The sequence below is a fragment of the Leucoraja erinacea genome, chromosome 28 (assembly GCF_028641065.1).
Source record: "Leucoraja erinacea ecotype New England chromosome 28, Leri_hhj_1, whole genome shotgun sequence".
Taxonomy (NCBI): Eukaryota; Metazoa; Chordata; class Chondrichthyes; order Rajiformes; family Rajidae; genus Leucoraja; species Leucoraja erinaceus.
Genome location: NC_073404.1, coordinates 15,173,014 through 15,187,148, shown reverse-complemented (window position 1 = coordinate 15,187,148; position 14,135 = coordinate 15,173,014). Strand labels below are relative to the sequence as shown.

The 14,135-nt window shown below is 43.4% G+C and overlaps 1 protein-coding gene across 1 annotated transcript in view; it reads right to left on the bottom strand.

Annotated features, from left to right (window-relative positions):
* LOC129710681 (protein spinster homolog 1-like) overlaps positions 1–12,832 on the bottom strand; it is a 64,961-nt gene extending 52,129 nt beyond the window's left edge. Inside the window, exon 1 of the mRNA XM_055657846.1 lies at positions 11,440–12,832. Within this exon, the coding sequence (XP_055513821.1) occupies positions 11,440–11,620 (181 nt within the window). The 5' untranslated portion in view covers positions 11,621–12,832. The remainder of the gene's footprint in view (positions 1–11,439) is intronic.
* Positions 12,833–14,135: the final 1,303 nt, after the last annotated feature.

Genomic DNA, 14,135 nt, shown 5'->3' with positions numbered 1-14,135 from the left:
CAGGCTCGAAGGGCCGAATGGCCTACTCCTGCACCTATTTTCTATGTTTCTATGTTTCTATGTGTCCTCGATAGGACAATGAAATTCTTGCTTTGCTTCCACACACAGAACATAGTAGGCATTTACTACAAAACAGATCAGTGTGTCCATATACCATTATATAAATATATACACACATGAATAAATAAACAGATTGGAATTTGTGTCAAATATATTCACTAAAACTAAAAAAGATGGTGGGTGTCGCATCATCATTGACTTAACTTCACTAAATATGTTTGTTAAGTATGTACATTTCAAAATGGAAACGTTGGTTACTGCCAAACAACTGATTTCCAAAGGATACTTCATGGCAAGCATTGACCTCAAAGATGCTTACTATTCAGTACCCATTCACAAGGATCATCGTAGATACCTAAAATTTACCTGGATGGGGCAGCTATGGCAGTTTAAAGCATTACCCAATGGGTTAACATCAGCCCCAAGATTATTCACCAAGATACTAAAACCAGCCCTGGCAATATTAAGAAGACAAAAACATACGGTCATGGCATATCTTGATGATATCTTAGTAGTAGGCAAGACCATGGAATTGGCATATCAGCTGTGTCAGCTACCAAACAGTTGTTCGAAACCTTAGAAACATAGAAACATGGAAATTAGGTGCAGGAGTAGGCCATTCGGCCCTTCGAGCCTGCACCGCCCTTCAATATGATCATCGCTGATCATCCAACTCAGTATCCCGTACCTGCCTTCTCTCCATACCCCCGATCCCCATTAGCCACAAGGGCCACAGTCTAACTCCCTCTTAAATATAGCCAATGAACTGGCCTCAACTACCCTCTGTGGCAGAGAGTTCCAGAGATTCACCACTCCTCTGGTGAAAAAAAAAGTTCTTCTCATCTCGGTTTTAAAGGATTTCCCCCTTATCCTTAAGCTGTGACCCCTTGTCCCTGACTTCCCTAACATCGGGAACAATCTTCCTGCATCTAGCCTGTCCAACCCCTTAAGAATTTTGTAAAAGCTATAAGATCCCCTCTCATCTCCTAAATCTCTAGAGAGTATAAACCAAGTCTATCCAGTCTTTCTTCATAAGACAGTCCCGACATCCGCAAGAGGTATCATACCTAGGAAACATACCTATGGCAATAATGTCCTTCCTCAGATTTGGAGACCAAAACTGTACGCAATACTCCAGGTGTGGTCTCACCAAGACCCTGTACAACTGCAGTAAAACCTCCCTGCTCCTATACTCAAATCCTTTTGCAATGAAAGCTAACATACCATTCGCTTTCTTTACTGCCTGCTGCACCTGCATGCCTACCTTCAATGACTGGTGTACCATGACACCCAGATCTCGCTGCATCTCCCCCTTTCCCAATCGGCCACCATTTAGATAATAGTCTGCTTTCCCGTTTTTGCCACCAAAATGGATAACCTCACATTTATCCACATTATACTGCATCTGCCAAACATTTGCCCACTCACTCAGCCTATCCAAGTCACCTTGCAGTCTCCTAGCATCCTCCTCACAGCTAACACTGCCCCCCAGCTTAGTGTCATCCGCAAACTTCATTTCCCTCATCCAGATCATTAATATATATTGTAAATAGCTGGGGTCCCAGCACTGAGCCTTGCGGTACCCCACTAGTCACTGCCTGCCATTGTGAAAAGGACCCGTTTACTCCTACTCTTTGCTTCCTGTTTGCCAAACCAGTTCTCTATCCACATCAATACTGAACCCCCAATGCCTTGTGCTTTAAGTTTGTATACTAATCTCTTATGTGGGACCTTCCACGAAAGCCTTCTGGAAGTCCAGATAAACACAGCACATCCACTGGTTCTCCCCTATCCACGCTACTAGTTACATCCTCGAAAAATTCTATAAGATTCGTCAGGCACGATTTACCTTTCGTAAATCCATGCTGACTTTGTCCAATGACTTCACCACTTTCCAAATGTGCTGCTATCCCATCTTTAATAACTGACTCTCTCAGTTTCCCCACTACCGGTGTTTTCACTAACTGGTCGGTAATCTGTGATTTTTCTCTCTCCCCTCCTTTTAAAAAAGTGGGGTTACGTTTCACGTACCCCTCATCGTAATCTCATCAGGAAAATACTCCAGAATCTAAAGAGTTTTTCTCGTTTATTATTACTACTAATGCATCCACTATTTCTGGAGCTACTTTTAATAGCCTAAGTACTCTGGGATGCAGCCTATCTGGCCCTGGGGATTTATCAGCCTTTAATCCATTCAATTTACCCAACACCACTCCCCGACTAACCTGGAGTTCACTCAATTCCTCCAACTCCTTTGACCCGCGGTCCCCTGCTATTTCCGACAGATTATTTATGTCTTCCTTAGTGAAGACGGAACCAAAGTAGTTATTCAATTGGTCCGCCATATCCTTGTTCCCCATGATCAACTCACCTGTTTCTGACTGCAAGGGACCTACATTTGTTTTAACTAACTTGTTTGAAACCTTGGGATTTGTCTTACATCCAGATAAATCTAAGTTGAAGCCATCCACAACCATGGACTACTTGGGCTTCACAATTAACTCAGCCCACATGTCAGTAACTTTGCCAAAAGTCAAAACAACTGAATTGGCACAATCATGCAACAATTTAATGGTTACGATGAGGGATTACGTGCCCTCCGCTCCCACCCTCAATAATATGGGTATCAAACTGATAACTGATGTCTCCTTTTCTTTACTATGTTTATTTCAATAACTGTGTCTATCTGTGATTCCACACCGCTGCTTTGAAGTATGCCGCGCATGTGTGCTGAGCGGGCTCTTCACGTAATCCCTCATCGTAACTCCTCATAAAATACAGATCAAACTTCAAACTGGTAGTTCCTTCCGCAGTTTGCTTTTTGCTCAGGGTTCAAACATCTACATCTCTCGTGTCTTCACTCTCAACTTTCCAGCTTGGACTTGCTCCATGTGGTCCCAGTAAATCGGTGTCAACTTGCACATCACAACATGACACAGGTATCCTATTGTAGGGGAACATGGATTTCTTGCACTTCCTTCAGTGAGAAGGATGTGCATTTGAGAATGTAGAATAGTAATGCAATTAACAAGCCCTTCGTCCCACGTTAGATGTTTTAGCTGATTTCCCCAAAGTTCGGGCAAAAATCACTGCACTCACACGGACCAGAATTCCTCTGCAGAACCCAGAGCTTCTAATGAATTCAGGGGGCTTCTATGCCCAATCACTTGTGCCTCATTCATCACAAGAATATTTTGTTCATGGCTAATGTCATGTATACTAAAAGTTTATTTAACTCCTTTATCCCAAGGGTCTCCAGCTTATCAAATGTCTCAGGAGATGGCATTGTCCCCAAGGCTTGATCTTTGGGAACCACTGCCCACCGCACATTCCATCCTGTATTTATCAGTCCCGACCCGAAACGTCACCCATTCCTTCTCTCCATCGATGCAGCCTGTCCCGCTGAGTTACTCCAGCATTTTGAGTCTACCTGTATGTATCACTGCCTAGGCAACACAAGCCAGAAGGAGAAACAAAAGCACTCCCATGTGGTTTCCTATGGAAAGCCAAATACTCCTCATGCAGGGATGGTAAATGTGAAGGTACAACTTGTAGGAACACGAGAGTTTGCGTTCCTACAAGTTGTCATTCGTACACTACAATATATCATTCGTACACTAGCATGGACCTGGATTCCTCTAACCTCCAGCCCAGGCTACAAAAATGCATGCCATCATTTTATCAGGTGCAGCAAATGGTTAAAAATAATGTGGGGTGAAGAGAGGGGGGTCTGCGTTCTTATCTCCTTCTTTCATTTTGCGGCTGTTTCATACATTTCGCAATCTGCTGCTGCTCACGTCTATTTTCCTCTAAATGAGTGATTCAATCTTTTAGCAACTCTTTGTAATAATAAACATCTTCACACAGCTTTTGAATTTTCTGTAGCTTTATTTCAAATAAAATTGAAAGCAATGGCAGGCGTTTTCTGAATTGCAGGGAGCTATGTGCACCTGATCAAACTATCGACTGTGTTCAGTTGGCAATCCCACCTCAGGAAAAATACCAAAGGTTCTTTGGACAGCTGGCAGTATAAAAGTAAAAAGCAGTAATGAAAGTACTCAAAGGTGGTGCAGCTACTTAATCACATGTAGGGCCCTGGTGAGACCACATTGTGTGTAGTTTTGGTCACCAAATTTGAGGAAGGACATTTTTGCTATAGAGGGAGGGCAGGTACACAAGGTTAATTCCCGGGATGGCGGGACTGTCATATGTTGATAGAATGGAGTGGCCGGACTTGTATACTCTGGAATTTAGAAGGATGAAAGGATATCTTATTGAAACATATAAGATTATTAAGGGCTTGGACACGCTAGAGGCAGAAAGCATGTTACCGATGTTGGGGGAGTCTAGAACCATGAGCCACCGTTTCAGAATAAGGGGTGGGCCATTTAGAACGGAGATGAGGAAAAACTTTTTCACAGAGAGTTGTGAATCTGTGGAATTCTCTGCCTCAGAAGGCAATGGAGGTCAATTCTCTGGATGCTTTCTAGAGAGAGTTAGGTAAAGCTCTTAAAGATAACGGAGTCAGGGGGTATGGAGAGAAAGCAGGTTCAGGATACTGATTTGGATGATCAGCCATAATCATATTGAATGGATGTGCTGGCTCGAAGGGCCGAATGGCCTACTCCTGCATCTATTTTCTATGTTTCTATAATTACCTCAAAATGTTTTTATCTTTCCACAGATGCTGCCTGACCTGCTGAATATTTCCAGAGAGAAACAAGGAACTGCAAATACAAAAGAAAGACACAAAGCATCTCTAGAGGATATGGATATACGACCTGAAGAAGGATCTCAACTCAAAACGGCAATCTAGCCATGTTCTCCAGACATATTGCATGACCCATGAGTTTCTCCAATGCTTTCTATATTTCCAGAGGTTTCTCTTATTTAAAAACAAACTGGATCAAGAAATGCTACTGTAGACACAAGGAACTGCAGATGCTAGTTCACTAAAAAAGAAATAAAGTGCTGGAGTAACTCAGTGGGCCAGGCAGTATCTCTAGAATAAGGGATCCTAAAGAAGGGTCCCAGACCAAAATATCGCCTATCCATGTCTTCCAGAGATGCTGCCTGAACCACTGAATTATTCCAGTACTTGTATCTTTTTCTCAAGGAATGCTACTGTTCCTTTAATTCCTGTTGATGGCAGGTTCTTCTTTAGTTCCTGTTCACTGGCGGGTTCTTTTTTTGTCATTTGCTTGTTTAATTTATTATTTATTGATAGGTTCCCAGCCAACTTCCACCTACTTCAGTTTAGATTCCCTTCCTCCATTGATTTTCTCCTGTTTTATGCCGACCCTGTCACCAAACACGTGACAACAAAAAGATAATGTTGACAATGTGATGATAAAATTGGGCTAAGGCAGTGCAACACAACAGATGGTATATACTGGCAGAAAACAAGAATCACAATAATTTTTAATATAGTTGTTGATGTTCAATGTTGCTGCTCAGAGTCAAGGATTTTTTAATAGTAAGATGCCAGACATTGACATCCTCTGACACGTTTGTTGTAATTGGGTGGTTGGGGTCTGCTATCATTGATTGCACATACACTGGAGGAAATGGAACCCAACAGATCTTTGGCTAGAAGATAGATACAAAATGCTGGAGTAACTCAGTGGGTCAGGCAGCATCTCTGGAGAAAACGGACAAATGATGTTTTGGGTCAAGGCCCTTCTTCAGACTGAGAGTCAAACTAGAGATATGAAGAACAAATGAATGGAAGGTATGCAAAAGGACAAATCAAAGCCGTCAACGATGATCAAGGGCAGGTGGAGCCCACAATAGTCCAATGTTGACTGCGAAGAAGGAGACAATGAGTGAAACTAATGAGTGAAACAGAGAAACTAATCAGGACGAGAGGGACACTAGTAGGATGACTAGGGTGGGGGAGGGATGGAGAGAGATGGAATGCAAGAGTTACTTGAAGTTATAGAAATCATAATTCATACCGCTGGGTTTGTAAGCTGCCCAAGTGAAATATGAGGTGTTGGTCCTCCAATTTGCACTTGGCCTCTCTCTGACAGGAGACCCAGGACAGAAAGGTCAGTGTGGCAATGGGAAGGGGAGTTAAAGTGTTTGGCAACCGGGAGATTGAATAGGCCAAGATACTTTGTCAATTGCAAAGAAAAACTTGATCCAGTCCTTCCTTGTCAGCCTTTTTTGAACTATCTGTGGGGGGGGAGACAGGTTGAGAATTCAATGCTCAAGTAAACCATTGATTATTCAGTACCCCATGGGGATCATGACCGAAGCCGCCTCGTGGCGATCCCTGGAAACGACGACACGATGAACTCTGCGACGCATCGGGCGACCAATTCTGTCAACATGTTGGACGACGACAGAAGCCAACAGCGAGCTATACATCGCCTGACGCACGAGCGAACAAAGTACCCCATGTATCACCTTCTTTGATAACTCCATCCACTACGGCTGTTGTGTGTACCATTTACTGGATGTGCTGTAGCAACTCACCGTTATTTTAGACAGCACCTCCCAAACATGCAACATATACCCTGGGAAGGTCGAGAGCAGCAGGTGCATGGACACTGCGTCATTTTCACGTTTCTCTCCAAGATATTTATTATCCTGACAGAATTATAATGACCATTTGACGATGTCAAAATCCTGGCTCACCTTCCCCAGCGCATGGGGCACACAGACAGTAAGGGGAAACAAGAATGGGCATTAACTACTGACTGCTGGTAAAAGGTCCCTTTCATCATCATCCCCTAGATTAGCCAGATCCTGCCCATTAAAAACTCAAAATAACAGAGAATAGAAAGAAGGAACTGCAGATGCTGGTTTACAAAAAGTGACACAAAGTACTGGAGTAGCTCAGTGGGTCAGGCAGCTTCTCTGGAGAACATGGATAGGTGATGTTAGAGGTTGGAACCCTTCTCCAGTCTCCATAGATGTTGCCTGACCTGCAGACTTACTCCAGCTCTTGTGTAAAAAAAAATAGGCTACTTCCAGACATGAACAAGCTTTAAGTTGAAGCTTACAGACGTTAACCTTGCCTTGAGAAAGTCCAAAGAAAAATCCTTAGAATAGTAGGTAGACAAAAATGCTGGAGAAACTCAGCGGGTGAGGCAGCATCTATGGAGCGAAGGAAATAGGCAACGTTTCGGCCTATTTCGTCTGAAATATATGAAGAAGGGTTTCGGCCCAAAACGTTGCCTATTTCCTTTGCTCTATAGATGATTCACCCGCTGAGTTTCTCCAGCATTTTTGTCTACCTTCGATTTTCCAGTATCTGCAGTTCTTTCTTAAACATCCTTAGAATATTAGGTAGGTTTCAATTATTTGTTTTCGTACACTTTCCTTTATTAATTAAAAACATTGTTCGAGAAAGAGGAGCTAATTGTTTGAGAATAGAACTTGCTGGCATTCCTTTTGATTACAGAATGACAGAGGGCATTGACGGTGGGACTAATGAATCAACATTGACTAGATGTGGATATAATCTAAACACTAAGAATTTTCCGATTATAGTGGGCAATCTGACACTAGAGAACACTTTTTTTTGGAGATACAGCATAGAAACAGTCACCGTTTCCACGCCGACCCCCGATCACCCATTCACACTTGTTCTATGCTATCCCCACTTTCTCATCCACTCCCTACACACTAACAGTAATCTACAGAGGTGAATTAACCAACAAACCCACACATCATTGGGACATGCTAATTTGCTGTTGTCATTGAAGGAAGGAATATTGTCATCCTGATCTAATCTGGCCCAGATGTGACTTCTCTTTCACACAGTTTCTAATTGACTGCTGACTGCCCTGAGAAATCCATTTGGTTACATAAAATTGCTACCTTGAATGAGGAGTAATGACTGGCCTTGCTGTGATGATAAGATCCTCAGAAGAGATACAAATGCACCAAAGATTAATCAGTACCACAATGGAAAATGAATGTAGAGCTTTGGTCATTAAAGTGCACCTATGCAATCTACTAAACTATCTTTTACCGCTTAATTTCCCCAAGTGATTTATAAAGTGGATAACTCACACCATTTCCTTGATGGCCAACAGTCCAGTAGTATAATATTTGTCACTACTATACTGGAGTCAGCCCAGGTTATGTGCTCAGTTCTGAAGTGGGGCTTGAATCCAAGATCTTTGGAGGCGAGAGAACTGCTTCTGAGCCAACAGGAAGACGAGCTGCATCTTATGCTCCTGTCCCACTTAGGAAACCTGAACGGAAACCTCTGGAGACTTTGCGCCCCACCCAAGGTTTCCGTGCAGTTCCTGGAGGTTGTAGGAGGTTGCCGGAGGTTGCAGGTAGTGGAAGCAGGTAGGGAGACTGACACAAACCTCCGGGAACCTCTGGGACAGGGGCATTATGGGCTCCAGGGCTGATTTCTCACACTTCCTGTAGGAACTAACCTACAGGTTCTGTGGGTACTAACTATACTTTTTAGCTTGAGAATTATGAAGCAATCCCAATTCCATTTGCAGTTCAAGGATGCGTTATAATACCACCTTTGAGCACTCCTCTCTTATCTCTTTAAGATCTACTCACAAGGGTAAACTTGGAAACTAATGAGACATCCATAGGAGCTATAAAGGAAACATCAATCTACACCAGGAAAAAATCAATTGAAGGTGGTGCAAATGGTTTTTGCAAACATGTTTCTCATCCAGTGTGTGGTTAGTCTTTCATGCACATTGCCAAACAAGGGGAAATTATGTGGTGTTTCAAGAAATAATGTGGTGTTTTAAAACCATAGAGCTCTACTGCTCACGGTCAGACCACTTGACTCATTGCATTCCCCCAGTCAAAGAAATATTCAGTGGCCATGTTCTCCAGAGATTCTGCCTGACCCATTGAATTACTCCAGCACTTAGTGTCTTTTTTTATACACCAACATTTGAAGTTCCTTATGTTTAAAAGAATGTCCTCCATTTACTTTGTCAAGCAATTTTGCTACTTTAGGGGAAAAAAAGAACATTTCTAAAGGTCAATGGTTCTACATTTATTCTATTATTTGAAACATTCTATAAAATACAAAACTAATGTAAATAAAATATTGAATTAATGAATAATTAGTCAAGCTAACAAACCAACTGTGTCAGTCTGAGGAAGGTTACCAACCCTAAATATCACCTATTAAATTTCTCCAGAGATGCTGCCTGATCTGCTGAGTTACTCCAACACTTTGTGTCTATCTTAAGAATTTTAGGGTGAGTTTAAAAATAAACTGTATCCATCATTGTACTAATTTGTGAACAGGCTGGATATTTAACCCAAGGCTGAGAAATACAGTACAATAACCAGAAACAAAGGTCTTTGCCGAACACAGAATGTGAGGTCTGGATGAATTGTATCTCTGATGACACCACAGGGTGTCTTAAAAATAAAATGGTTGATTTTTTCCCCCAGCCCACTATTTCCTCCATTGTCCCCCACCCATCCCTTATATGTCAGACCTGATACTCGCAGTGGGCATAGAGTGATCCAAATGGTTTCTCATTTGGAAACCGACCCTTCGGCCCAACTTGCCCATGCTCACTAACATGCCCCATCTTCACTAGTCCCATCTTCACTAGTCCCAAACCCTCTAAAACTACCCTGTCTATGTACCTGTCCAAATGCCTCTTAAATGTTATGATAGTACCTGCCTCAGCTACCTCCTCCAGCAGTTGTTCAATTTTCCCACCACCTTTTGTGTAACAACGTTACCTCTCACGTTCCTATTAAATCTTTCCCCCCTCCCCTTAAACCTATGTCCTCTCATTCTCAATTCCCCTACTCTGGGCAAGAGACTGCGCAGTCACCTATCAACTCCTCTCATGATCTTGTACACCTTGTTCAGGAGGGGCACGGTGGCGCAGTGGTAGAGTTGCTGCCTTACTGCACCAGAGACCCAGGTTCGGTCCTGACTATGGGTGCTGTCTGTATGGAGTTTGCACGTTCTGTTGTGCTTGTGACCTGTGTAGTTTTTCTCCGAGATCTTCGGTTTCCTCCCACACTCCAAAGACGTACAGGTTTGTAGGTTAATTGGCTTGGTATAAATGTAAATTGTCCCTCGTGTGTGTAGGATTGTGTAAATGTGCAGGGATATCCGGTCAGCGGAGACTCGGTGGACCGAAGAGCCTGTTTCTGTGCTGTATCTCTAAACTATACTCAACTAAACTAAACCTCGATAAGATCCAGGCTGATGAAATGATCGTCAGAAGATATAGACCTGTATTGGGTAACATCTTCCAATTTTGGCCCAGATGCCCATATAATGTCATCTAAAAGCAACCAAGCCTCTGACTCGGGTCGAGAATGTGGTCTCCCCAAGTCCTACACAATCCTGATCGACATAAAATGCCACTCCTTCATTGTCATTGTCAATGAGTCTGCCTTCAGCAGTGCCTTGACCACAATGAGAGCAATAACTACGCCAGTCAACTCCCCATGTTTGTGGAACATCAGGAGATTTATAACAGAAGTTGACCATTTGGCCCATCCTGTCTCTGACAGTTGATCAAGAATTTCCCACCTTCCAACATAAGGACCACAACCCTACAGGATCATAGCCCTTCAAGAACATACCACGACATAGAAGACTGTGGGGACTAATACAGTCTAGTAACGGACTAATACAGATAATTACAATGGACTGTATGGACATAGGGCAGTAGAGTTCCAGAGCCCAGAAACAGGCTCTTCGGCCCATTGAGTCCATGCCAATATCAACTGCCCCTTAACAAGAATCCCACATTAATCCCATTTTTATTCTCCCCAATTTTCAGCGGCCAATAAAACTACCAAACCGCAAGTCTTTGAGATGTGAGGGAAAACAAGTAAACTCCACACTGACAACACTCGAGGTCAAAAGTGAACTCGGGTTACTGGCGATGGGAAATGTTAGAGGGCCAAACGGCCTGTTACTTTGTTGCACAACTATGTGACATATGGAAGTACTGTCCGGGTGCGGCGAGACTCTCTGCCTTTTAGGCAGATTTCTGGACCCCCATCGGGGTGATTGGGCTTTTCGCCTTCCACCCTTCTGTACTTTCACCATCGATTCTGAATCTATCCTCGCTTATTGTTGACCCTTCGGCCAAGAGAAGAATAACGCCCCGGCGGGGAATCGAACCCGGGTCTGTAGCATTCCCCCGCTTTGCTGAAGCTGCCACAACTCTACGGGGCAACTCAGCGGAGAGGCGAGCAGGCAGAGAAGTCCTCTGCTTTGTCAATGAGTTTGCCTTCAGCAATGCCTTCCCCGAGCGCTTTGTTGGGAAGCGGAGCTGAAGCCGGGGCGACAGACTCCTGGCATTGTCACCGGCGTGGGCTGTGACTCGCAACGAAAGAGAGAGAGAGAGAGTAACGGAGTTTACTCTCAACGAACTTTCAACTGAGGTAACCCACCTGCAATGATGTACCGATCCATGTAATTCAACATGTTAATGAAGAACAGAATGAGAACGGCGCCGCAGGACCTGGTCCGGGACAGATGAAAGCCGGTGCTGCCGCTGGTCTGCACGGTGACCGGCGCTGTGTCCGAGTCCCCGGGGGTGCCCGGGCTGGAGTGCCCGCCGCCGCTTGCCATCGGCGCTGCTTCGGGGAGAGAAGGCTGTCCTGGAAAGTATAACGGCGGGAGGAATCTCCTCGGTAACTAGCCAGACACTGTCACTTGCTGCTTGCACTGCTCGGCAGCAGAGGCAGTCCCTCGATGTCAGCTGCTCACAGCGTGGTTTCAGCACGGGAAGAGGCCATTCAGCCCCTGCATTCGGTGTTAGAGCCACCCAGACACTCCTACTACCCGCATTTCTGTTGTTTTTTTCCATCACTGTTTTCAACGCCACTGTTCAATCTGCCTCCACTTGGACCCAACCACTCGCTGTGTACAGGTTTGATTCCCTCACTGAATGATCATCAAAACACCACCTTAAACACATTTATGCTTTCTCTCATCAATCTAGACTCGTCGAAGTGACTGTTCATCCTCTCACTGACTCCTGTCTCTAAACCCACCACTGTATTTAAAATGACCGGTTTGTAATTATAGTACTGAGTTTCCCCTATACACTATTTCGAACAAGACTGGGAAGTTTGCAATTTTCCAAATCTCAGACCCCATTCCACATCTATACTATTTGTTTCAAGTTAATATCGTGTTAAACAATTTTAGGCTAATCACCTTTTTTCTGTACCTTCCTTTATCAATTTGTGTGATTTCAACTTATTTCAACCATTTATGGGGTTTTTTAAACATAATTATTATCTTGAAAACGTTGAGTTGCACCCTGTAGCAAACATTCCCTCTGTTCTCTGACCTGACCCTCGTTGCAAATTGATTGACCCTCACCATTCCAGTTCTGATGAAGAGTCCTCGAGCTGAAACATCGGTTGTTTTCCTCTCCACTTTTACTGTTAGATATGCTGAACGTTTCCAGCGTTCTGTTATTGTTTTAGATTTCTTCCACCAACAGATTTTTGATCCAAGTCGAAAGATGTTTGGGAGATTATGAGCAGGACCTTTGTAATTTTCTCCCTAACTTCCCTGTGCAACCATGGATGCATTCCATCTGAATCAGATTTGCTTCCTTTAAGTAGAGGCAACCCTTTTTAGTACCTACAGTTTATAAATCTTTAACCTTTCAAGAATCTCAACAACGTTGTTCTTTGCTATTGGAGGATCCAATAGTCACGGTGATTTTATTGTTGAGTGCAAGTATTTTGAGGTAACAGTACAATAGAAAATCTTGCTTGCACCATCATCACAGGTACATAGTTTCAGGCAACACACAAAAACAGAGTATACATATATTATACATAAATTCCATAGGTCAGTGTAAAGAAAGACTGCAAAACAAAAATAAGATATTAGTGCAAACACACAATTTGAAAACATGTGTAGGAAGGAACTGCAGATGTTGGTTTACACCAAAGACAGACACAAAATGCTGGAGGAACTCTGCGGGACAGGCAGCATCTCTGGAGAGAAGGAATGGGTGATGTTTCAGGTTGAGACCCTTAACGTCACCCATTCTTTCTCTCCAGAGATGTTGCCGGTCCTGATGAGTTACTCTAGCATTTATGCTTCTCTTCACATTTTGAAAACAAGTCTACAGTGGTGCAGCTGGTCCATAGCGTTCTGTTGTTGATAGAATTAAGATTATTCAAGGTTAATTCAAGAACCTGATAGTTGGACGGATAGTAGCTGTTCATGAACCTGGTTGTGTGTGACTTCACACTTATGTGCTTCCTGCTTAACAGTGGCAGCGAGAAGAGGGCATGACCCAGATGGTGGGGATCATTGAGGGTAGATCTTCCTACTTTGTGAAGTCTGATGCAAAGTTCTGATTTGGTACTTACTGTATGCCTCGATGGTTAAATCTCCTCTTTGGTTTTCCCATCACTGCATTTTCTCTGCCCATAGATTCCCTTTTATATTTGCTGTCTTTTCTCATGGTTTCACCTTTGCTCCTGTATTTCCTCTGAACTTCCTGCACACTGGGATGGCACATCACAATAGTGGTTAGCACTTAGAAACATAGAAAAATATGTGCAGGAGTAGGCCATTTGGCCCTTCGAGTCAGCACCGCCATTCAATATGATCATGGCTGATCATCTATGATCATGGCAGATCATCTAAAATCAGTACCTCATTCCTGCTTTTTCCCCATATTCCTTGATTTCTTCAGCCCTAAGAGCTAAATCTATTAATGTCCCAGTCCCATGGTATGAGTTCATTCCAAGAGCTCTCCTGAGTTTGCCCTGATTCGAACTCGGAGATTTACGGTAATGGCCACTCGTCGGTACTCGGGGCTCTCGTGGACATTTTTCAACATGTTGAAAAATCTTCACGAGTCTTCCCGAGTTTGCCTGCCATTAACGAGTCTTCCTGAGTACCTGCCATTAGCGTTACGAGCTGCTAAGAGACAGTGGCAGAGAATTCTAGATTCACAGATTCACAACTCTCTGGCTGAAAAGGTTTTTCATCATCTCAGTCCTAAATGGCCTACCCCTTATTCTTATAGCATCCTCATCGCAGCTCACACTGCCATCCAGATTTGTGTCATCTGCAAACTTGGAGATGTCACATTTAATTCCCTCCTCTA